General features: G+C 36.9%; 1 protein-coding gene and 1 pseudogene across 2 annotated transcripts in view; one reads left to right on the top strand and one right to left on the bottom strand.

Moving 5' to 3' along the window:
- The window catches only part of ptpn11b (protein tyrosine phosphatase non-receptor type 11b), a 175,451-nt gene that overhangs the window by 75,461 nt on the left and 75,448 nt on the right, over positions 1–24,542 (bottom strand). For both annotated transcript variants that reach the window (XM_039755580.1, XM_039755581.1), the window contains exon 2: positions 4,454–4,576. In XM_039755580.1, coding sequence (XP_039611514.1) covers positions 4,454–4,576 — 123 coding nt within the window. The remainder of the gene's footprint in view (positions 1–4,453; positions 4,577–24,542) is intronic.
- On the top strand, positions 2,047–3,256 carry LOC120530763 (annotated as a pseudogene).

The following is a 24,542-nucleotide window of genomic DNA, read 5'->3' as shown; positions in this document are numbered from 1 at the left end:
AGAGACACAAGCATTGCATGGTGTACTGCAAACGTTAACGCTGAGGTCTATATAGATTAATTTGTATACCATCCCCAAAAATGCTTATGGCAAAGACTTTAGTTTTCTTTGATAGTTTTGTGTGTAGGTAAGTATAGCTGTGGGCACGAGTGTGTTATTATATATGCATTCTGATCTCTGCCAGAGTCAAGTACTCTGCACTTGATGCTGCCAAAATAGACTATAATTCCCAGACCCTCTATAAGAGAGTAAGTGGGGCCCAGAAGCTGGACAGATCGATGGGCTTAGAAAACTTACGGATGGTTTGAAAGATATAGTTTGCTTTTCAAATAGTGAGAGATCATCGCTGAAACCAGATGTTACAGCTAAAATGGTGACAAGGGTCCCAACATCAATTGCAAAAGTTTTGCTGCTCAGTCAGCACTAGTCAGTATGAATTAAAGGGCCTGGAAGGCCTACACATCTTCTGGATACAATGAAAACAAGTATTAAGAAAGGTGTATTAAGATTCAAGTAATGCTATAAAAAAGAAAAAGCTGTGTTAACAATTTTACATCTTCGTAGATGGCAGCAAAGGGAAAGTCCCTGTTCTTGAGAGGCACTGCATTTGTGTGAAACCCACAGTCAAAAAAACATCCGGCTTTCCAGTATTAACACGAGAGGCTGTTTCTCTCAACAGGAACATTTTATTGACCTGCAGCTGAAACTAAAAATGCCAGCTCAGAAGTATGACACAGTTATTGGCCTATATATTTTTTTAATCAATTATTTTGAGTTTAATACTAGATTAATCTAGAGAAGAGGACTTAAGACATGTATACTGTTCAGAACTAATGATTATGAATGCCAGTAGCTGGAGCCGTTAGCTAATTAGGGTGAGGGAAGGAGTCTAGGCCATTTATTATTATTATTTTTTTTACCTTTAATAGGTAAGCATTACCGTTTACTGCGTTATGTCTAAAATATACAATTACATTCTTCTTTTAGAAGCATGGTTTTCCCCACGTATTGGAAACATATTAACTGGTATATCTTCTTTACAAAAAAAAAAAAAAAAATACCAGTATTTATGCAAACTACAAAAGCAGAAAAAAATGCAGCAGCTAATTTCACAAAAAGAGAACCACAAAAATGACAGGGAGTAAATTAGTAATTCTTTTAAATACGCATGTCTATTTTTCAAATGTACACTAATTTTACTGGAAGTTTAGGTTTTCAATTTTAAATAGGCTAACAGAATGAGGAGGAGATATTTCCCACTAATTGAAAAAGCAAAATCAATTATGCTGTATTATTATAGAAGGTCAATTATAGAAGGTCAGAGTACATTAATATACTTTTTTCTTGGTATGTTGCTTATACTTTGTCTCTTACACATACATTTCAACTTGTTCATATTCCATTTCAACCACTTGCACAGTAAGTTCTAGATAGTGTGATACAGTACTATCTGAGACTCGTTCTGAACCAATTTCCATGTGCTTTTCTTCTTCTGTAGTCTGTCCGTCAGTTACCTCATGGCCTTCAGCCTCTGCTGACTTTTCCTCATTATCCCGAAAATGCTGATCTTTACTCTGCTCTACTTCAACGGGACCCACCTGCACCTGAACAGTTTCAACCACTTGAGATGAATCAATATTAACTTTCTCCACAGTCAAATGTTCTACACAAACATCCTCCAAAAGCGCATCTGCTGATTCACCTGTTGTGAAATGGTCCTGGAGTATTACCTCAGTCAAAACCGTTTCATGAATGTTGCGACAGTCTCGAAGATGTGTGTGCATATCAAATAGTTGAGTAAACCAAAGGTCACAAATAGTACAATGATTAGCTTTTTCTCCAGTATGTATTACCAGATGGTCCTTGAATTGTTCTCAGCTATCAACGTCCACGCTCTGTGGCGGTATCAAGCTTGTTGTGAAGCCAATGCCCAAGGAGTAATGACCGCCTTTTTGTTGAGCTTGGGAGTGGAAAGATACCGAATTTAATTATATCTACAGTAGAGACGACAGACTTTGAGAATGAGTTTCTAACCATTGCAAAGCCATGATGGACAGACTGAATGAACAACGGAAGTTGGACCAATTCACTGACATAACTTTAGTTGTGGATAGTCACCAGTTCAGGGCTCACTATTTGCAGCCAGTTATTTTATAATTTTTTTTACGATTTCAAAATGGGACCTTTGGTGGAAATTGGAAGGGGTAAATAACATGGCTTTTCATCATTTGAATTGAATTCACCTACATGGCTACACTTGCAGTTAATGGTCATGAAGAAATAAATGATGTATGGAAAGCCACACAGTACTTAAAGATGCAAGAAGCAATTAAAGCACTTAAAAGAAAGAACAAAGCTGGTTCCCTAGATTCAACAACTAAGGGACCAGCACAGAAGAGCAAAGCTAAAAAATGAAAGATTGCAGAAACATCAAATGTGATTACTGAAACTTTGCCTTTGGTAGAAACTGAGTCAGTAGAGATCAAATTTGATATATCAGGTGGAACTATTGATCTGGAGGAACGAATTGATGTTTTGGAAGAGGTAGCAGAGGCAGTAAAAGAAGCTGTGAATTCCCAAGGGAACTCTGATGATTCTGCATTAGCTTTGCTAACTGATTTCACTAGCGAACATCAGCAAGGGGAACAGAATTGGCAAGCTGTAAGAAAAGGATGAAATAGAAACTGTTTCAGAGAACCAAGAGGAAACTGATGTGGTCAGTCCCCTTAAAGCAACTGAATGCATTGAAGTTATAGAAGTGCAGATCTCCCAACTTAATAATGTGTTTCATTGTGACAAATGTGATCACTCTTTCAAACTATATTACCACTATAAGCAGCACTTGAAGTTGCACTCAGACAAAGCCTATATTTGCCCTCACTGCAGCGAATATATTCATGTGAAAACTCTATCAAACATCATGTGAAACCATCGTGATGTGGAGCAGGCTTGTCATCACCAGCCTCAGAAGATGGTTCATGTGTGTGCTTATTGCAAAAAACAATTTGACCTTTTTGACAATTTCAAGGAACATCTCAGGAAGCACACAGGAGAAAAGCCATTTGAGTGTCTAAATTGCCATGAACGCTTTGCCTGAAACAGCACTCTAAAATGTCACTTGGCAGCATGTCAGAATGGTGCTGGTGATAAGAAAGGAAGAAAGAAGCTCTATGAGTTCCAGGTATGCAGCAGTGTGTTTAACAGCTGTGAGTCCAGGCCATTAAGACTTAATGATCCAATACTCAGTAGTAACTAACCTGGTCTAAATAAACCCAAACCCAGTTCAAGAAAAATGGGTCAAAACCTCATCAATGGCTATTATGACAGCACATCCAGATTTACAAAATAGTGTACAAACCTGACTGGTAGCACATCATTTTATAATGTGGCTAATCACACAGTGATTAACTAATCACAGACACACACTTTACAGCTCTCGACATAATCATGCTTCCATTTGGTTGTGTCTCCCTGCACTCCAATTACAACGCAGCGTGGAATGTGTCCTTGGTATGTTCCACACAACCACGTTGAGAGAGGAATGTGTTTACCCATGTATGGTGCATCTGAGATGTCACAAACCAGACCACTGGATTAAAGAATACTCTAAGATATTTTGATAGACATAGTCACCTGGTGCTACATACTGTAAATAAAATATACTGCTCACAGTATTGCTTAAAGGAAGGCAAGTTTTTTTATTATTATTTACAGAGAGAAGAACTGTGAGGTTGAGCCTTTGTTAACAAAATGACTTACATGGGAGATTGCTTTGATTGAGTTTAGAAGTGATAAGTGCATACAGTAAATTTAGTAAAAATGGCCATGCACTATATCATATTTATCAGCTGTTTAAACAGTGAGAGTAATTGACTCAGAGTGAAATGGGCTATTGCAAAATAAAATGTATCTTAAATAGTTTTATACATATGTATACTCATTATAGAACAAAGGATTTCTTTCAGCCTTACTTAAAAGATGATGTAGCTTTGGCCATGTGATAAACTGTTGTTTCTTATGTGTGTCTATATAAGCTACATCTAGTCAGAGTGGCTCAAGCTGAGTGAGAATTCACTTGCCACTCACTAAAACATGGTTGAATTAAAACATATATATTATTCACATATCATATACTATGTAATAATAATGTGTAATATGCAGTAATATGTATAATATATTATATAATATTCACACAAATACACTCACGCACAAATACGCACACTTTGCAGAGTGACTTACATACAGTTAAAAGAAATCAATGACACTCCCACTACCTTATTTCCCTGTTGGGTTAGTAAAATACAGCATATGTCATTTATTAATCGATTGGTACTTGTTTTGTTCCTGACTTGTGCAACCTGCTGCAGGATAGCTTAAGGCCCTCCAAGACACAAAACATGGATTAAGGGTGTTTAAATAAAGTTGATGATGACATATACAGTATTTGTCTTACCGTACAGACAGAGTGAAGTCTCCAGGGTTGCTTTTGCTGGGTCTTGCTAGGAAGCTTCCATGCACCCCTCTGGTCAACAGCAGTTCTTCTGCTTCTATCCCAGAAATGTTTGGGTGAAACCACCTATAGGGAATTAAAATATTTTTTTCATTTTATACAGTATAGTTAACACAATCACTAGCCAATTTGAAAAGCAATTCAAATCACAGTAGTTTTATGAAGGCTTTCTCATTGTCACTAACCAAATAAATCCTTGGTCACTTTGGAGTGACACCCTTATAGGTTCGGAGTTCAAAGGGTATTTGTCAGCTGCACATCAATAAAGTAAACACTAGTTGGAGCCAATAAAATATTAAATGTTTATATTTACAAGCACATCACTAAGAATGGAATAAACATTACACAGATTAAACGCTGCAAAATAAAATTAAAAGTTAATTTTAAAAAGTCAACCACAGAGAGCTAATTGGCTTACATAACTGCAGAGCCTTCCATTGTATATAGCATTTTTATAAAGATACAAGCCACATATTATACTTACCAACCTTCTCTGAGAGAGGGGGGGGTGGCTCTGGGATACAAAGTATATATTGTTCCAAAGCTCACTAATTATATCTACTCTAATAAATTACAGTATCAAATCAAAAACAGTGGAAATCCGATTGATTTGGATGTTCTTCTGCATGCTTCCTACAGTAATTTTGATTCACTAACACAATGTCTGACTTGTATCTCAGAATGGATGAATAGTAACTTTCTCAAGTTAAATAAAGAGAAAACAATGGATACAATAAGGCTATTAGAAATAAACTGGATACATTAGGATTAAAAGTCAAGACGGAGGTAAAAAGCTTAGGGGTCTACCTAAGAAAGACATAAATCGTTTGCAACTAGTGCAGAATGCAGCTGCTAGAATCCTAACTAGGAAAAGAAAATCCGAACACATCTCTCCAGTTTTAATGTCACTACACTGGTTACCTGTGTCACTCAGGATTGACTTTAAAATTCTGCTTATGGTTTATAAAACCTTAAATAATCTCGCCCCATCTTATATATCGGAATGTCTGACACCTTATATTCCAAATCGTAACCTCAGATCCTCAAATGAGTATCTCCTTAGAATTCCAAGAACAAAACTTAAAAGAAGTGGTGAGGCGGCCTTCTGCTGTTATGCACCTAAAATCTGGAATAGCCTGCCAATAGGAATTCGCCAGGCTAATACAGCAGAGCACTTTAAAACACTGCTGAAAACAAGTTACTTTAACATGGCCTTTTTATAACTTCAATTTAACTTAATCCTGATACTCTGTATGTTCAATTTCCTCATAATAACTATTCATGGTGGCTCTAAAATCCGTACTGACCCCTACTCTCTTTTTCTGTTTCTTTTTCCGGTTTCTTTGTGGTGGTGGCCTGCGCCACCACCACCACCTACTCAAAGCTTCATGATGCTCCAACAATGATGGATGGATTAAAAGGCAGAAGTCTGCGTGACCATCATCATCAAGCCCTTCCGTGAGAACCCTAAATCCAAAGAGGACTGTTTCATTTATGTTAGGTAGAATGCCCAGAGGGGACTGGGCGGTCTCATGGTCTGGAATCCCTACAGATTTTATTTTTTCTCCAGCCATCTGGAGTTTTTTTTTGTTTTTTCTGTCCCCTGGCCATTGGACCTTACTCTTATTCTATGTTAATTAATGTTGATTTATTTTGTTTTCTTATTGTGTCTTTTATTTTTCTATTCTTTATTATGTAAAGCACTTTGAGCTACTGTTTGTATGAAAATGTGCTATATAAATAAATGTTGGTGTTGTAATTTCAATCAATTAAGAAAAACATAAACAACAGATTAAAGAGACAATTCCAAAAGTGACGGTAAGAGCAATTGAATTTATTCTCTGTGTTCCCCTTTCTATCCTACAATTTCAAATTATATTTCACTATAATTTATTACATATAAAAATTATTCCATAATTATTAATTCATTATCTTCTTTTGGTAACGCGTCTTTTGACTTTTATCTCTCAATTACTGGTTGAGTTACTTGAGTACACTTGCAGATAGAAGAATAATAAACATAATTTTAAATGAAATAAACTTTTTTTGTATTATATTTAATAGAAAATGTGAAAATAAAAATTAAATAAGTGCAATGTCATGCATAATACAACCCTAATATGCATATGAAAAATTGGACATACGATTGCAAATCCCATGTAGGTCCATGTTATTGGTCCAGATGGGCATTTTAGGAGTTAAAAAAAAAAACACGATGTGCAAGGTTAATTAGTGAATATACTGTACATTGGCCTGGTGTGGATTATAGTGGGTGATAATGAGTATAGCCTATGACTGACTGGAGACACATCCAGTGCTGGGTTGTGCTTTGGGCTTGATAAAGCCAGGATACATTTTGACACCTGTGATTCATAACTGGACAAAGTGGGTTAGGCTAGATGGTTGAAATTTTTTTTAAGTTTCTTACAAGAGACATGCATAACCATTGTTGTCTGGTTGAAAGGAAAACTGATAACATCTATATACAGTCTTGCAGTGCTGTGGAACAAAGCATACAAAGAAAGTGAGTGACAACACAGATGAGCCCACAGATTGGTTTCATCTAACACAGCTAGTTTCTGCATTTTGTTTTAAACAAGGACGTAAAAAAGAGTTCCACTAATAATCCAGATCATATAAATATAGGTGTCAGTTTCCACTTAATTTCAAAGTGAAAACAAATAACATATACAGTGGTGCTTGAAAGTTTGTGAACCCTTTAGAATTTTCTATATTTCTGCATAAATATAACCTAAAACATCAGATTTTCCATCAAGTCCTAAAAGTAGATAAAGAAAAACCAGTTAACCAAATGAGACAAAAATATTATACTTGGTCATTTATTGAGGAAAATGATCAAATATTACATATTTGTGAGTGGCAAAAGTATGTGAACCTCTAGGATTAGCAGTTAGTTTGAAGGTGAAATTAGAGTCAGGTGTTTTCAATCAATGGAATGACAATCAGGTGTGAGTGGGCACCCTGTGTTATTTAATGAACAGGATCTATCAAAGTCTGCTCTTCAGAACACGTGTATATGGAAGTATATAATGGCACGAACAAAGGAGATTTCTGAGCACCTCAGAAAAAGAGTTGTTGATGCTCATCAGGCTGGAAAAGGTTACAAAACCATCTCCAAAGAGTTTGAACTTCACCAATCCACAGTCAGATAGATTGTGTACAAATGGAGGAAATTCATCTGCAGTTTGCTAAAGATCACGTGGACAAACCAGAAGGCTATTGGAAGAATGTTTTGTGGACGGATGACACCAAAATAGAACTTTTTGGTTTAAATGAAAAGCGTTATGTTTGGAGAAAGGAAAGCACTGCATTCCAGCATAAGAACCTTATCCCATCTGTGAAATATGGTGGTGGCAAGTATCATGGTTTGGGCCTGTTTTGCTGCATCTTGGCCAAGACGGCTTGCCTTCATTGATGGAACAATGAATTCTGAATTGTATCAGAGAATTCTAAAGGAAAATGTCAGGACAACTGTCCATGAACTGAATCTCAAGAGAAGGTGGGTCATGCAGCAAGACGACCCTAAGCACACAAGTCGTTCTACCAAAGAATGGTTAAAGAAGAATAAAGTTAATGTTTTGGAATAGCCAAGTCAAAGTCCTGACTTTAATCCAATCGAAATGTTGTGGAAGGACCTGAAGCGAGCAGTTAATGTGAGGAAACCTACCAACATCCCAGAGTTGAAGCTGTCCTGTACGGAGTAATGGGCTAAAATTCCTCCAAGCCGGTGTGCAGGAATGACGAAGTTGCCGGAAACGTTTAGTTGCAGTTATTGCTTTACTGAATTTGACAGAATGAAGAAAACAATAACAACAAAACAGTAACTGTGGTATGTAATAAAACTTGGGACACCCTTCTAGTTCATTAATACTCTGTTTAAGCTCTCTAAGCTTGATTGAATAAGCCTCAAATTAAGCCATGCAAAACAACAATTTCAGAGCTAAATAAATGCTCTGATTCCACTAACCTCTTACAATGTGTTATCTATTCTCAAGCAACCTGAACTCCTCTAATTAGCAATCAGATGACTTGACTATAAATATGATTACTGCTTGTAAAGCAGTGAATGGATATATTGAAAGACATTTAAAAGCTTTTCTGTTAAATTCAGCAAATCATACAGCTAAAATGTTCAGGAATCTGAACCAATCTATATTTATTACTTGTAAAAGCTATATTAACTTCAGTACAATAAGCAAATTGAACTGAGGCACCCAAACACTTTAACACCAGTTTTGCATAACATTGTAACTTGTTAAGTGTTTCGTTAAAGGTGGACTTTCCCCTCAATTAGTTTTAGAATTTCTTGGAAAAAGAGAAAGACATTTTCCAGTCCACTAAATAATGCACGTGCCTCTTTAAATTTACCACCATACTTGCTGAGTCTACATGGCCGAGGCCTATCTGAGACAGTAGCTTGTCTCTACCAGAGATAATTTGCAGGGCTAAGCATGCTGGCCAACACCACAAACAGCTATATGGGCCTTGCGATACAAGTTTTTAGCAGCAACCAGCTAACCACCCCCACACACTTATCATTCCAACTGATAAACAGAGCTGGAAACTGCTTCTGGTGCTTCTCACCAGAGACTATAAATGGAAAAAAAATAAACTTACAGAAAAAGAAATGGGTGACCACCAATCTATATGTTTGAAAATAAATTAAATTAGTGGTCACTTCAGAAATTCAAGTAATTTACAAATATATTTTTAACCTGAATGCCACCAGAGGAAGCAAAGGTCAGTAAAGCAGCTATCATTATCTACTGTAAAATAGCATATATCTTTTAGTACCACTGCAGTACTGTGGCACACGACAAACGACCAGACACCTAGGCTGCATTTTATGATCATAATTCTTTGTTCTAAAGAAAATCTTAATAAGAGTAGGAAAGGTGATGGGCATGGTTAAGGATTTGAACGACTTTGACAAGGTGTGGTGTCGGATAGGATTAAAGCAGCAACTTGGCAGATGAAACATTAAATCTTAATAAAATGAGAAAGCTTTGAGTTAAAAGAATACTCCTCCAAAAAATATTTTTTAACTGTTACTTACCCAGTGTTGTTTAATGAAATGGCTAGAAAAAAATTTTAATCTAAGTTCCTGATGCAACATGCTTCTATGGAGCCAACTCTGAACAAACAGAAAACAATACCAAAAAGTAAAGGGAAAAAAACCCTCAATTTACTCATATTGCATGATCCACAAGTCAGATACCCGGTATTTGCTCAGAAAGTCACAGACACATCTATTTTTCCTAAAATATAGTAAAATATTGAAACCTGCCTCTCCAATCATTCATTGGTTTGGAGTTCATCCCAGTAATAGCTCATTTATTGAATTTATTATTATCTACCAGGAAACGTCACACATTAACAACATTGTACAGCGTTTTACATTTAGTGAGTAAAAACATTATAAACATTATAAGGTGGAAGGTATGCCTTGTATTTGTACACATCTTAAGTGTTTCAACAAACAAAAGGTCAATAGAACAGGGTAGTTTTACAAACCACTGTTGAAAAACACAGAAACATGGCGTTGTGGCTTAATGACCAACAAATGAGACTAGAGGTGGGTCTTCAATTCAAACACTTAATCCCATTTGAACACATTCCGAGCTGTTCAAGTGTTCCCAAATTACCTAGGTTTGTTTAACTAAATTTTAGCAAAAATACCTGTGTTTGGGAAGTTGTAAGCATTTCACTGGATACTTGACATATGAATCATGTGACATGAATAAATTAAGATTGATACCATGGGCATTGAGGTATTGCTTCCTGTTTGTTCAGAGTTGGTCCCCATATAAGGAACTTTTTTTTTTATCTCCATTTTCATCCATTTCCTTGTACATTACCACAAACACAGGGAAATTAACAAACAAAAAATTATCATATTTTGGTATTTCTTTAACAGTTATTTGAAAATACAAAAAAATGCCGTGGCTTAAGTGAAATAATAAAACAAAACTTGTTTAATGCAATGCTCTTCACAGTGAATGACAAGCAACTAGAGCAATACAATACAGAAGAGATTATATATATATAAAAAAAAAATAAAAAAAAAAAACAATATCTGCCTTACAGTTTTCGCAGTTTTGTTGGGCTGACTTCCTTTTTATATTCACTTACATAAGCACTTTGTTTGCTTCTTTAAGAAAGGATTTCAAAAAAGAACTCATGCTTTACACAAATCAGCTACAACATTAAAGCCACCTGTCTAATATTAAATGGGTCTTCCTTGTGCCACCAAAACAGACCTGTTTGATGCACAGACTCCACAAAACCTCTGAAGGCTGTGGTATCTGGCACCAAGATGTTAGCTGCAGATCCTTTGTGCCCAGTATGTTACAAGATGGTCATCCGTGGATCGGATTTGGTTTTCTAGCACATTCAAAGATGCTCAATTGAACTAAAATCTGGGGAATTTAGAGGTCAAGTCAACACTTAGAACTCTTTGTCATGTTCCCCAAACCATTCCTGATCAATTTTTGTAGTGTAGTAAGGTGCATTATCAAGCTGAATATGGCCACTCCCATCAGCGAATATCATTGCCAAGAAGGAATGTTCATAGTCTGCAAAAATAGTTAAGTAGGTGGTACATGACAAAGTAACATCCACATGAATTCCAACAGAAAATTGCCCAGAGCATCACACTGCCTCAGCTGGATTGCCTCCTTCCCATAGTGCATCCTACTGCCATCTATTCCTCAGGAAAGCAACCCATACGCACCTTGCCATCCACATGAGCTGAAGGGCTATGTAATTCATCAGACCAGGCCATCTTCTTCCATTGCTCTACGGCATGGATATTCAATTACAAATTCCTTTGGGCTAGATTTTCACACCAAAAAACTTAGCTGAACCTGACATTTTCAGTGGCTGGTAAGCAGCAGGTAATGGCAAATTTGAATTCAACACAAATGGATGTATTTAAAACAAGAAATGTTATTCATTGTTTCCATTTTAAATGTTTTCACATCTAACACAGACACGTCAAAAAATGTATAGAAAAACATCAAAAGTTGTAACTGAACAGTATCTGAGGTAGTAGCAATACTTTTTTTCCCCAATTTTGAAATAAAAAAATAAACATTTTGCTCAAATCTGACCCAGCCACATCTCAAAGTGTATAAAAATCAACAAAGTGCAAAGCATTAGCAATAACATTTGTTTCCTTTCTAAAATATGTGATCCTCACCCAATTTAGAGGGTTGGTCATGACAGGCAAGGAATTTTTGTTTTCAATGAGCTTAAACTATTTCATTTACAAGTTTTTAATCAGTTATACAACAGATGTTAAATTTGAATTCCACAACAACAACTTTCCCGTGGAATTTATTTTTTTTCCCCAGAAATAAATACCTGAGTAAATGTTTAAGAGCAAGGCAGCACGTATGGCATGAAAGTAGATTGGTACATTGGGTGTCAAGTAATAAATCATTAATTATAATTATTACTATTATTATTTTTACTAAATTATTTTCCATGTTTCTTTGTTGATGAGCTCCCGTTGAAGAATTTATTGGTAACAGAACATGTGTGCACGCCAAAACGACTGAAGTAACAACTAACGAGGCATTTTTGGATACCATTTTAACAAAGTTTACTGTCCGCCGTCAATCACAGAGCAGCCCAGTAAAGCGACAGTAATACACCTGCAAACTTAAAACGCAAGTTTCATTACATCATAGTGTATGACAGTAGGCAGGCAACTGCTCTTACTTGTTTACTGATGGACAGGCTGGCATTTTACATGGAGCATGCCTTCAAAAAAAAAAAAGGCAAGCGAAGATGTGGTACAGATGTGGTACGACAATCACACCTTAGTGTGCCTGTGTGAAATCAGAAGGGACAATTGAATTCCACGGGGCAAAGATATCTTCATAACCGGAGACCTATATGATGGACAGAGGAATTTCAAACATTTTGCATGCCTAACTTTTGTTTTGATGATCAGCTATGTCATATTTATCCCTTTGTTCATAACTCCAACACAAGCATAACCAGGTTCTTGTTGAAATTCACGGCAATCCCCTCAGCAGAGCTGTGTACTCTGATATACTTTCCCGCGCAAGTTCTGGGTTGAAGAACCATCCAGTAATGGCAGTCATGAGGTGGACAGAACCTACCTCTTCTTGCCACATGAATTGGGAACAACAAATGGAGGCAGACTAGACTGGCCACTTTTAGCTTGCCTCCAGGGAAACAGAGGGACTGAACTCCATGCTGGTCAGAATGCGATTAATGCATACAAAGAGTTGGTACTCATCTCTTCATAGAAAGTAGGAGTCCAGAAAATGCTCAGGAATGCTTTAACTGCCAGAATGAGAAAAAAGGCTGTGGTGTGTATGACTGTAAAAAGTGGATAAAAGTGCCTTCTGTTCTTGCTGCTACATTTGAAAAGAAGCCATAAGCCTATAGACTTTTCTAAAAGCACATAAACAGATTGAAAGGTGAGTTTCAACCAATTTTGACTTTCCTAAACTGAATGTGAGCAATCAAGACAGAAATTAATTAGTGATTGGATGAGACTAAAATAAAAGTTATGATCAAAATTGTTATAAGTGGTGCCAACCTATGACTGCCCATGATCCTCATAACCTCTTATCTACAATGAAGCATTCAGGTTGGTGATATTACACTTTGGGAATGTTCCACTTCAACAGAAACCAGATAAGTAGTCAGGAATGTGAAAAAAAAACTGTTCTAGGTTGCAGCATGCTAATGAGCTAAAAGATAGAACTGATATTAGTCCTGCTGAGAATCTGTGGCACCGTATGAAGTGTTGTTTAAGCTACTGGTTTAACTCATAACTCTGATTCATTGTGTGGCCCTGAATACAGGTGCCCATTAAGTATACAGCTTGAGGATGTTTAGTACATGCTAGGGGGCTTTGCCCCCTGCTCGCTTCGCTCACCAACCACCTCCCCCTTACACCAGCCACTTTGCATCTCTGTCGCTCACATTGTGAAGAGGGGGGCACCCCAAGAAGATGCGGTCACTCCTCCGAAACCCCCTCTTAAACGGTGACAATGGGAACGGTACAATGGGAAACAAAACTTTTTTTTTTTTTTTTAACCTTCTCTTTGCTCGATCAGCTGCTGTCTTGCTGCTGCTGCCGCCGCCGCCGCCGTGCCGTGTAATCTGCATCTCATGCAGCGCTTCAAACATTTAAGAGCCTGTACAGCAGCTGTCCTTTTGTCTCACTGCCTTGTCTCTCTTCTCCCCCAGACATTCTCTGCTCCTGTTGGGAGTCCCGCTCCCGAGGCACACCCCTATGAAGAGGAAGATTTTCTATTTTTTTCATTGAGAGACGGAATTGTCCCCTCAGACTATACATGGAGCTCAATTCCCTCCTGAAAGAGACTTACTGTATGTTTGTTTGAAGTGTTTGAAAAATGTTTCTGTCTCCAAAATCTCCTGTGTATCTGTGCAACTCTGCGACCCAAGCATGACAGTGTTTGTGGATTTGGTACAAAGTCTTGTCTAGCGGGATAGGAAAGTGTCTCTCGGATACTATGATGTCTCGTTCCAGGATTTTTTTTATTATAATAAAAGAAATTATCTTCACGAAACCTGAAGACTTTTTTTTTTTTTTTTGAAACAAAGCGATGGAGATCAAAATGAAAAAGTTTACAAAACTGGAATATACACAGGTTCTTCCACTGATGTTAATGTAAGGGCTCTGAATATACTGTATATACAGGCAACAGACTATTATTCTTTAAAAAACTTGCTGAAATATACCCAATTTTTGTTGTTACAGAGGTACAGCCATTGAATCCTTGATTAATCCTTCAGTCTAGTAATTATCTTACAATTTCATGTTTTTCTCCATGTTCTGATGGATTTGGACTCTGATGCCAAAGACATCCAGGAAAGGATATGTGTAGACTTTAAACTCGCAGTTTGAGTCTGTGTGGGTGTGAACATGTGCCACTCTGAGAATTTCCTTTTTCTTCCAAATAGGTCTATAAAGCAGAGATGCCAGGAGGCTCAGTTCAACTTCTGTCAGAGTTACCTTAAACAAACCCCTGCCTCAACTTTCACTTCTCTTGGATGGAGATAGGGGTTACTGTATTACGTCATCCCAGGATAGGATTAACAACTAAACTTTTGGGGAAAAAAATTTCAAAATATTCAATTTAAACAAAAACCCTCAATTTCACCATTCCAATCACTATAATCAATATACATTGGTGGAAATCTCCCTAACTCTGGTGGTCCCAGACTAAGACTGACTGTAACAGGATTGAATTACCATTGGATAGTGTGTTCAAATGTGTATAATTTAAAGACAGGAAACAACAATGTGAACAACTTTTATTAACTAATAATATTGTTCATTTTCTACATATTTTACAGCAATACAAGACCAATAATCTAAAAACGTAGACTAACATTACCACATAGATATTGAAAAAAGAAAACAATGAGCAACAATGCAAAGTATGAAATGGGTGGTAAAAATAAATAAAATAATTACTAACAGCATTAGAAGTTTCCTTACGGTGGTGACTATGATTAAGGGAGGCATGGCAAATAAAGATCACTTTTGTGCATGAGTTGTTGGGCTATGTATAAATAGTGTAGCAGTAGACTATTACTAATTAATGTGTACAAACATGTATATGGTCAGAGATTTGTAATTTTAAGATTTATGACTTTGAAATGTTCCCATATGATTATGAATTTGTGTATTTGAGCAGTGAAAAGGACTGCCGCTCTGTATGCGGAAATTTCCTTGCATTTGCTCATGTTGCTAAAATAGGCTCTGGACCCCTACAACCTTGAATAGGATTAAGAGGATTTCAGAATGTCACATCACAGAGCACTAGTAATGATAAAAGTACTATAATTGTAGTTGGCAGGTTTTAATCATAGATCTAATATCAAGAGCTATAATTTTTAAGGGCTATATAGTAAGTTTATGATTATATTGTCACAATCTCTCTATTTATTACGCCTGTGCGTTTTAGAACAACTTTAACCCTACTTTGCAGGTCCCACCTTCTTACATTTGTTACTATGTGCAACCATTGGTTAAACTGTTTGTATTCATATAAAGTGTCACACTACAGCAACAGTCAGAGACGGTAGTGCATGGCATCAGCACACAGTCTAAAATGCCCAGATGCAAAGGTAAAATTCACAGAAGACTTGCAGAAAACATTCTTGTTTTCATCTCATGTTAGTTTCATATAAAGGTGCTAGTGATACAGAAATACACAGCAACTCCTCAGAATATAAAACTGCAACTAATGAAAAGTATGTCACCTAAATGAACTATTTTGTTAGACTAAGTAAAAGAGAAAATGCTGTAACTACTGCAGAAAATGTTTTTGCATACAACTCTTAATAAGCATCACAATGGGTACAGATCCCATGGACTGAACAACCGCCTTGTTAAAAGTGGCATTGCCCAATTCTGAGACAGTAAAATTGTCAAGTGCTTGTATTAAGGCAGAAGTAATTGTTAATGCAGTGACAGCACCACATTCTGTTCACAAAGCTCTGAAAGCACTAGAAGACATACCTTACTGTAGTGTCTCCTCTGATTGGAGAAACACAGTTCCATGAAAATTAGGGAATAACCTGTAAGGTTTGTTTATGGTGGATACTGACCACCAATTTCATGACTAAATTGGACAATTAAAATCCTGACTCTCAAAAAAAAAAACTTTTTACACAAAGCTTCTGCATGACCAAGGGCCTCATGTATAATGCCGTGCGTAGAACTCGCACTATAACATGGTGTAAGAACAAAAGCCAAAATGTGCTTACGCACAGAAAAATCCAGATGCAGGAATCTGTGCGTACTCCAACTTCCACGTTCTTCCGTTACATAAATCCCGATCAGCGTGAAAAGTAACGCTCGTGCACGTGCTTTATGTAACGCCCCAACTCCTCCCAGAATTACACCTCTTTGAATATGCAAATGAATATAAATCGCCCTTAAGCTCAGCCTTCTGTGAAAAGACAATGGGAAAAGCACGGGGGAAAATCTAAGAATTTCAGCGAATACCAAGTGGAGGCAAAGGAAAAACATACTATTTGTTCAAATAAACCGTGGTATAATCAACAAAAGGAAGTTGATCGAGTGACATAGCGTGTTGGAGAAACTTGAAAGCTCACGTTCACAAAATCGCACAGTGTCGGAAATAAAAAAGAAGTCACATATCAAAGTCGCCGTGAAAAGGCGAGTTGTAGCCCACTGTCTGAGTGTCATATGAAAGCTTATTAGGGTACAGAGAAAAAAGGCATACAGTGGGGAAAAAGCACGAAATGTCAACTTCAATCTCGACATTTCCACTTTAATCACATAGTTTATTTTGTCATTAAAGTAGAACATCATAAACTTTATCTTAAAATCGTTTAATTAACCAGTTTCTCAAATCACATCATAATTAAAGTAGCACGTTAAATGCTTTGTTTCGTATTTGATCTTCTATGTGCTCTGTGTGTGTGAATCACTACTTGCTTCTTAAACCGGCTCTCTTCCTTCAACTGGACACAGAATACATTACATTCGTGACATTACAGCTCTCTGAATAACTAAAATACTGAGATGTATACGTGATATCATTTTTATGATGATAGGAGTTAAAGCACGTTATTAAACATGAGTTTCATGGCGCAGTGATTGTGTGTGACCTTCGATGAAATAATTTATTGCAGCAGTACTCAGGGGCGGCTTTAGGCTTGTGGTGGCACTGGGCAGAGGAAGAATTGGTGGCTCCATTGCCCGCCAATGTCAGTAAGGTAGCTTATGCATGGTGGATGGCCACGTCCATTGCAGACACTGCATAGCCGCCTCGTGCTTATGACACAAGCATTTAACTTTTGTCGAAATTTGTCGCTTCGTTTTTAGCTGTTATTTTCTCTTTCTGTTTTATATTCAATACTAGCAAAATACCTGCGCTTCGCAGCGGAGAAGTAGTGTGTTAAAGAAGTTATGAAAAAGAAAAGGAAACATTTAAAAAAAAAAGTAACATGATTGTCAATGTAATTGTTTTGTCACTGTTATGAGTGTTGCTGTCATATATATATATATATATATATATATATATATAGCAAAATACCCGCGCTTCACAGCGATGTTGTGTGTTAAAGAAGTTATGAAAAAGAAAAGGAAACATTTTAAAAATAACATAACATGATTGTCAAAGTAATTGTTTTGTGTATTTGGCGGCAGCGTCACGAAGTTGTTTCCCTCTAGCTGTATCAGAAAATGTACCATGACGTCTGACACGCCTCCTTTTTACTGTTTTCTGACAGCTTGGATTGCTGCTGTCATAATGGGTTTGAGTCTACATATACACTCACCTAAAGGATTATTAGGAACACCTGTTCAATTTCTCATTAATGCAATTATCTAATCAACCAATCACATGGCAGTTGCTTCAATGCATTTAGGGGTATGGTCCTGGTCAAGACAATCTCCTGAACTCCAAACTGAATGTCAGAATGGGAAAGAAAGGTGATTTAAGCAATTTTGAGCATGGCATGGTTGTTGGTGCCAGACAGGCTGGTCTGAGTATTTCACAATCTGCTCAGTTACTGGGATTTTCATGCACAACCATTTCTAGGGTTTACAAAGAATGGTGTGAAAAGGGAAAAACATCCAGTATGCGGCAGTCCTGTGGGCGAAAATGCCTTGTTGATGCTAGAGGTCAGAGGAGAATGGGCCGACTGATTCAAGCTGATAGAAGAGCAACTTTGACTGAAATTACCACTCGTTACAACCGAGGTATACAGCAAAGCATTTGTGAAGCCACAACACGCACAACCTTGAGGCGGATGGGTTACAACAGCAGAAGACCCCACCGGGTACCACTCATCTCCACTACAAATAGGAAAAAGAGGCTACAATTTGCACAAGCTCACCAAAATTGGACAGTTGAAGACTGGAAAAATGTTGCCTGGTCTGATGAGTCTCAATTTCTGTTGAGACATTCAAATGGTAGAGTCAGAATTTGGCGTAAACAGAATGAGAACATGGATCCATCATGCCTTGTTACCACTGTGCAGGCTGGTGGTGGTGGTGTAATGGTGTGGCGGATGTTTTCTTTGCACACTTTAGGCCCCTTAGTGCCAATTGGGCATTGTTTAAATGCCACGGGCTACCTGAGCATTGTTTCTGACCATGTCCATCCCTTCATGACCACCATGTACCCATCCTCTGATGGCTACTTCCAACAGGATAATGCACCATGTCACAAAGCTCGAATCATTTTTAAATTGGTTTCTTGAACATGACAATGAGTTCACTGTACTAAAATGGCCCCACAGTCACCAGATCTCAACCCAATAGAGCATCTTTGGGATGTGGTGGAACGGAGCTTCGTGCCCTGGATGTGCATCCCACAAATCTCCATCAACTGCAAGATGCTATCCTATCAATATGGGCCAACATTTCTAAAGAATGCTTTCAGCACCTTGTTGAATCAATGCCAAGTAGAATTAAGGCAGTTCTGAAGGTGAAAGGGGGTCAAACACGTATTAGTATGGTGTTCCTAATAATCCTTTAGGTAAGTGTACATATATATATATATATATATATATATATATATATATATATATATATATATATTGAGAAGCGTTGTGTTCTATATTAAACTGTAACATTGGTATTTTTTTCCAATTAAACTATAGACAATGAAATGAAAATCTGTAAGCTTATTGTGATTATAAAAATACTAAATAAATAAAATTCCCTTAAAACAAATATAATTTTAACTAATAAAATATGTACAGAAAATATTTACCCATAATAAATATGGCATACAAAATAAAATGCTTCTCATAATTACAAGTTGTCATATTCTTCAATTTTTTTTGTAATGTACTGTATCTGAAACACAGCTTTATTAAAAAAAAAAAGAACAAAAAAAAACTAGTTTTCATTATTTGTCTAACAAATATATCTATATACATTGTTACACACTGTTTCAAGTACTTGATAGTGGATGTTTAATACTGCTTAAATGTAAATACTCATGCACTTATAGGTTTTAATAATTTTTAATCATGAATTACACTACAGCTTTAATTTTAAAATATACATTTACTATATTTATACTGTTTTTTTAAAACAAACTCACTCACTGTAGACCAGCTAGACATTCCTAATTCTTGAGGTATAATTATAAATATGGATTACTATTTTAATTATGCCGTACTTCTTTCTTACCAAACCTTATACTATATGACACACAGAAACAAATAATAAACAAAGTGCAAACCTATTAACATAGCCACAAATCTATCAAATTCAAGTAAGATATTAATTTAGAACATACCAGGCTAACATGCTTAACACATTTGCAAGTAAAGTAGACACATTTTGCTGTTCAGCTATCAAGTGTACTGTTTACTAAGTAGCAATTTCAATTTATTTTGTTATCCTTTCTTTTTCTAATTCAAAATGTGAGCTGCTGTAGTTAGCACAAACTCGCTCACTGTTCAAACTCAGACAAGCACTGTCCATTTTAATGAAAGGACAAAATAAAAAGGACTTAATTCATTAAAGTAGCTGAGACAGCACTGTTAGTTAAAGGTTGTTTATGTATTAAAGTTCATTAACACTGTTGGATGGCACCAGATACATTTGCCAAACCATCTATCCCACATGCACCCACATAATTACAAACGGCCACAGTGCCTCTACTTGGTTCAACCCCGCAGCCCCAACCTCCTGCCGCTGCCCTAATTCTCCTCTTTTTTGAAAATCAAAACATGGTAACCCGCTATTACAGTCGAGTTTCTATGTGTTTTCTGAAATGTCGTGCCTCATGTGTATATTCTTCCTGAAGAGTTCACTTGAACACATGACCAGTTGTTGCTTGTTTTGCCTAAGGCTGCAGTCAATAATATCAAACAGTGGAGTGGTAGGGGCGGTATTCCCCCTTGTAGTTTCAATCACACTGCAATGAATAACAAGAATTGAAGAGGGTTTATCATACCATCTACAGTACTAAGAATAATTCCACTGACATGCCATTGTAAGCTGATGAATTTCTTCACTGAAAATAATTTGAAGTCAGCATGTAGCTCATTATCTATCTATACAGCCATCTTCAAATCTCACTTATTTAGAGCAGGACTGCGAGGAATTGGGAGCCTATCTCAGCAGGATTCAGGTTTAAGACTGGAACAATCCATGGATAGGGCAGCAGCCCATCACAGGTTGACCACATGCATACACACACACACACGGACCAATTTACCATCTCCAGTCTACCAAACCTGCATGTCTTTGGATTGTGAAAGGACACCTGTGATGAAACCTACGTCAATATTTGGTGAACATGCTGTTCTTGTGTATTGACTTTGATGTTACATTCCAGTTTTCTGTGGGTTTCTCACAAGCTCCATGTCCCAAGTCCACTTTTCTCCCCACCATTTGTGAAGTGGTATTACTCACATTTTGAACTAAATGGAATTGGCCTAAAGCTTCACCACCCCTACACCTTCATATGAGCACGTTTTCTTAGTTGAACATTCTTAATGCAATGAAGAGCCAGAGGGAACTTCTCTTAAATTCCTTACATTCGATCCACGGTGGACACGAGGAAGGAACAAGATGGGGACAAAATGAAAGAGGTTTGAACAGCTTTTTGACAAATTCATAAAGTCAAGGCAGAGGTTCAAAAATTTATGTTATTATCTATCTGTAAAAATGTGCTTATAAAGGGTGACACTTCAGAAAACAAGTGGAAAACTGAGTAACTAAGCTATATTGACAGGCGCCAGTCATATAGCATCACAAGTATTTTAAATCTGTAGACTTTTCTTTTTGCATTTCATGTTTCTGTAAAAGACAGAATTTGTGTTTGTTTTTTTTTGTAATATATACATTCTATTTACAAAACACAATATATAAAACACAAAACCAGAAACGTTTCAAATCCTTGGTCTCTCCTAGTATCACTGTTAATGACAGAAAAAAATAAAAGTTTTATGCAAGTTATTTTAGGGTTGTACTCCATATTGTCTGCTAGTTTAAAAGGATGATAATACAATTTTAAATTATGCCAAGACAGTCACTGAAATAAACTGACTGGCCTAATGTAATCGCAAAAATCAATGAAGACAAAGCATAAAAATTATCTGTAAATGTTTTAAGAGTTCCATTTACTGTGTGCTTTGTAATTTATGCAAATAAAGTAATGTCACCATCCAATCAGAGTCTGTCTATGGAGTGCCTAAAAGCAAACAAGAAACAAAATGTGAAGAGTATCATTAATCAAGACATAGATGTTGGAAAATATTGTAACGCAGTGCTGATAGAGCTTTATATGAAGAATTGAAAATGAAAGATGGCTTTGTGAGCACTTCACACAAGATGTTTGAGTGGCAGGTGTTTGACTGCTGAATAAATGACATATAATGTGTTGGTGAGAGAACATGGAGTGAAGCGGTTTACAATAAAATGCAAACAGACACACCATTGCTGCAAACTATATAATGAATAATATTCAATCTGTTATTTGTAATTATTTCACTTTCAGATGTTATGCATGACCCTCAATGCTTTAATCTTTCATCCATCCATTTTCTGATCTCACATTAATAATCTTTATGTTGCAGAAAACAGGAGCTCATTCTTGACATCGAGTGCAAATGAAGAAAGCAGCCAGCTTCTGACAGAGCGAAGGGCACAAGCAAATCTTAAAATGATATTATTCCCTAAGTATTATTGGTTTTAGTGAAGTAGAGGGGAAAAAAAGAGATGGGGGTTAATAAAACTAGACATTTTCCAGTCAATGCCTGCCTGTGTGACAGTTATGATTCATCCATTTTGCACTTCATCAGCACCTACAAATCATGATGAAACTGTAAGTTTGAATAATTGTTATTCCTGAGAGGCAGACTGAAGTCAAGAGTAATATACATGAGAGCTTTTCATGTAACAAACAAAATTTCCACAAGTGTATTACACACGAGTATAGTACCAATACATGGGTATGGGAAATAAACAAGATGAGCAGCCAATGGAAAATGAAAGAAAACAATCAATTGCATAAGCATATGCAACCACTGAAGAAAATTAAAACTATATAAAATTGACTGTAGAAAAGAAACAGTAAAAGAAAAAAAATAAATAAATCAAAGGCACTCCTTATTTTTAGCACGGTAGTCAATGTTTTGCTCCATTTTGATCAGTGGAGTACTATTGCTGATTGGTTTATAAAGCCTGAGATATGAAAGTAATTGCATGGTATATTCAAAAGTCACTACAGTATGCAAAATGTGTTATCCACATTATATTTACTATATATTTTATATTAGTCTTGGTTATGTTTTTTCTGAATATTAACATTGCTCAAGATGAAAAGCAATATACACCTTTCAACCACAACATTAAAACCACTTGCCTAATATTGTGCAGGTACCCCTCATGCTGCCAAAACACTGACCCATTATGACATGGATTTTAAAAGACCTCTGAAGGTGTCCTGTGGTATCTGCCACCAAGTTGTTAGCAGCAGCTTCTTTAAATCCTGTAAATTCACAGGGGGGTGGGGGAGTAGGATGGATTTCTATGCATCTGGACGTTTTTATCTCAGGACATCCTCCAGATGCATGCTTGATCAGATTTAATTATGGGGAAATTGGAGGCCAAGTCATCATTATAAAACCTTTTGTTCCTCAACAATTTTTGCAGTGTGGCAAGATGAATTATCCTGATGAAAGAGGCCAGTGCCATCAGGGAGTACTGTAGCCATGAAGGGGTATACATGATATTCAATAATGTTTAGGCAGGTGTAGAGCATCAGATTGCCTCCTAAAAGAAAATGTGATTCACCATATTCGGCAACCTCCTATTGCTTCATGGTCCACTTCTGACCCTTACATGCTACTTGTATGCCCTTTCAACAGTGGACAGGGTTTAGCATCAGCACTATGACTGGCCTGCGGCTACGCAGCTCCATTCATAGCAAGCTGTAATGCACTGTGTATTCTGACACCCATTTCTCATGGCCAATATTAAGTATTTGAGCAATTTGTATTGCAGTAACTCTTCTTTCTTATAAGACCAGATGGGCTAGCTTTTGTCTCTCACATGTATCAATGAGCCATGGGCATTCACGCCCTGTTAATGGTTCACTAGTTGTCCTACCTAAGTACTAACCACTGCATACCAGCAACAACCCATAAGACCTCTCCGTTTTGGAGATCCTCAGACCCTGTGATCTAACAATCACAATTTGGTTCTTAATGCTTACACATTTTTCCTGCTTCTAGCCTTTCAAGAACTGACTATTCACTTGGTGCCCAATATATCCCACCCCTTGACAGTATGCTTGGCAATATGCCAATATCATCAAAGCGATATGCCCAGCTTTGACCCACAATATTTTTTTTTTTTGCTTTAAGATGACTATTGTCAAAAGCTTACTCGAGGACACCCGAGGAACAGCAAAACAAAATAATTTCCAGCTACTGCAAGATGTTAGATTTCATTGCTAAGTAGAAAAATAATGCATAAGGGAAGCCGGCAATTTTAAATAAGCAGAATTTTCATCAAGTAGCACACGGCGTAGAATTTGGCTTTTGGATCGTATGCTGTGCTCAATGCATGGAATACTGAAGAAAAATTCATAGCTTGTCTTACAAAGAATAATGCAACATATGTAACTGCAGCTACAGGACAGTTGCGCTGGTCTTGGCTTCATTGCTTCTTCATAATCTTAGAGAGATTCATACAATAATATTAAGTGCGACCAATGTTAAATGTAGTACAAACTGCACTTTTATCGAATGTCCCAATTTCACAAGTGTTTTTGTTAAATAGTTGACAAAAGGGGAGAAATCTTCAAACTGCTCAAGTTCAACCTGGCCTGGTGGATAAAACTCTCATTATGGTAAACTAAGAGTAAGCATATTGTAACCATGAAGTAAGAACATCATCACACAGGGTGGAACAAAGATGACAAGTTCATGCTAGGATATGTAGAGAAGATGTCCTGGATCAGGCACCAGCCAACGTGTTATAGTGGAT

This window comes from Polypterus senegalus, chromosome 6 (assembly GCF_016835505.1).
Source record: "Polypterus senegalus isolate Bchr_013 chromosome 6, ASM1683550v1, whole genome shotgun sequence".
Taxonomy (NCBI): Eukaryota; Metazoa; Chordata; class Cladistia; order Polypteriformes; family Polypteridae; genus Polypterus; species Polypterus senegalus.
The sequence above is the reverse complement of the archived record's forward strand: the minus strand, read 5'-3'. Positions and strand labels throughout refer to the sequence as shown.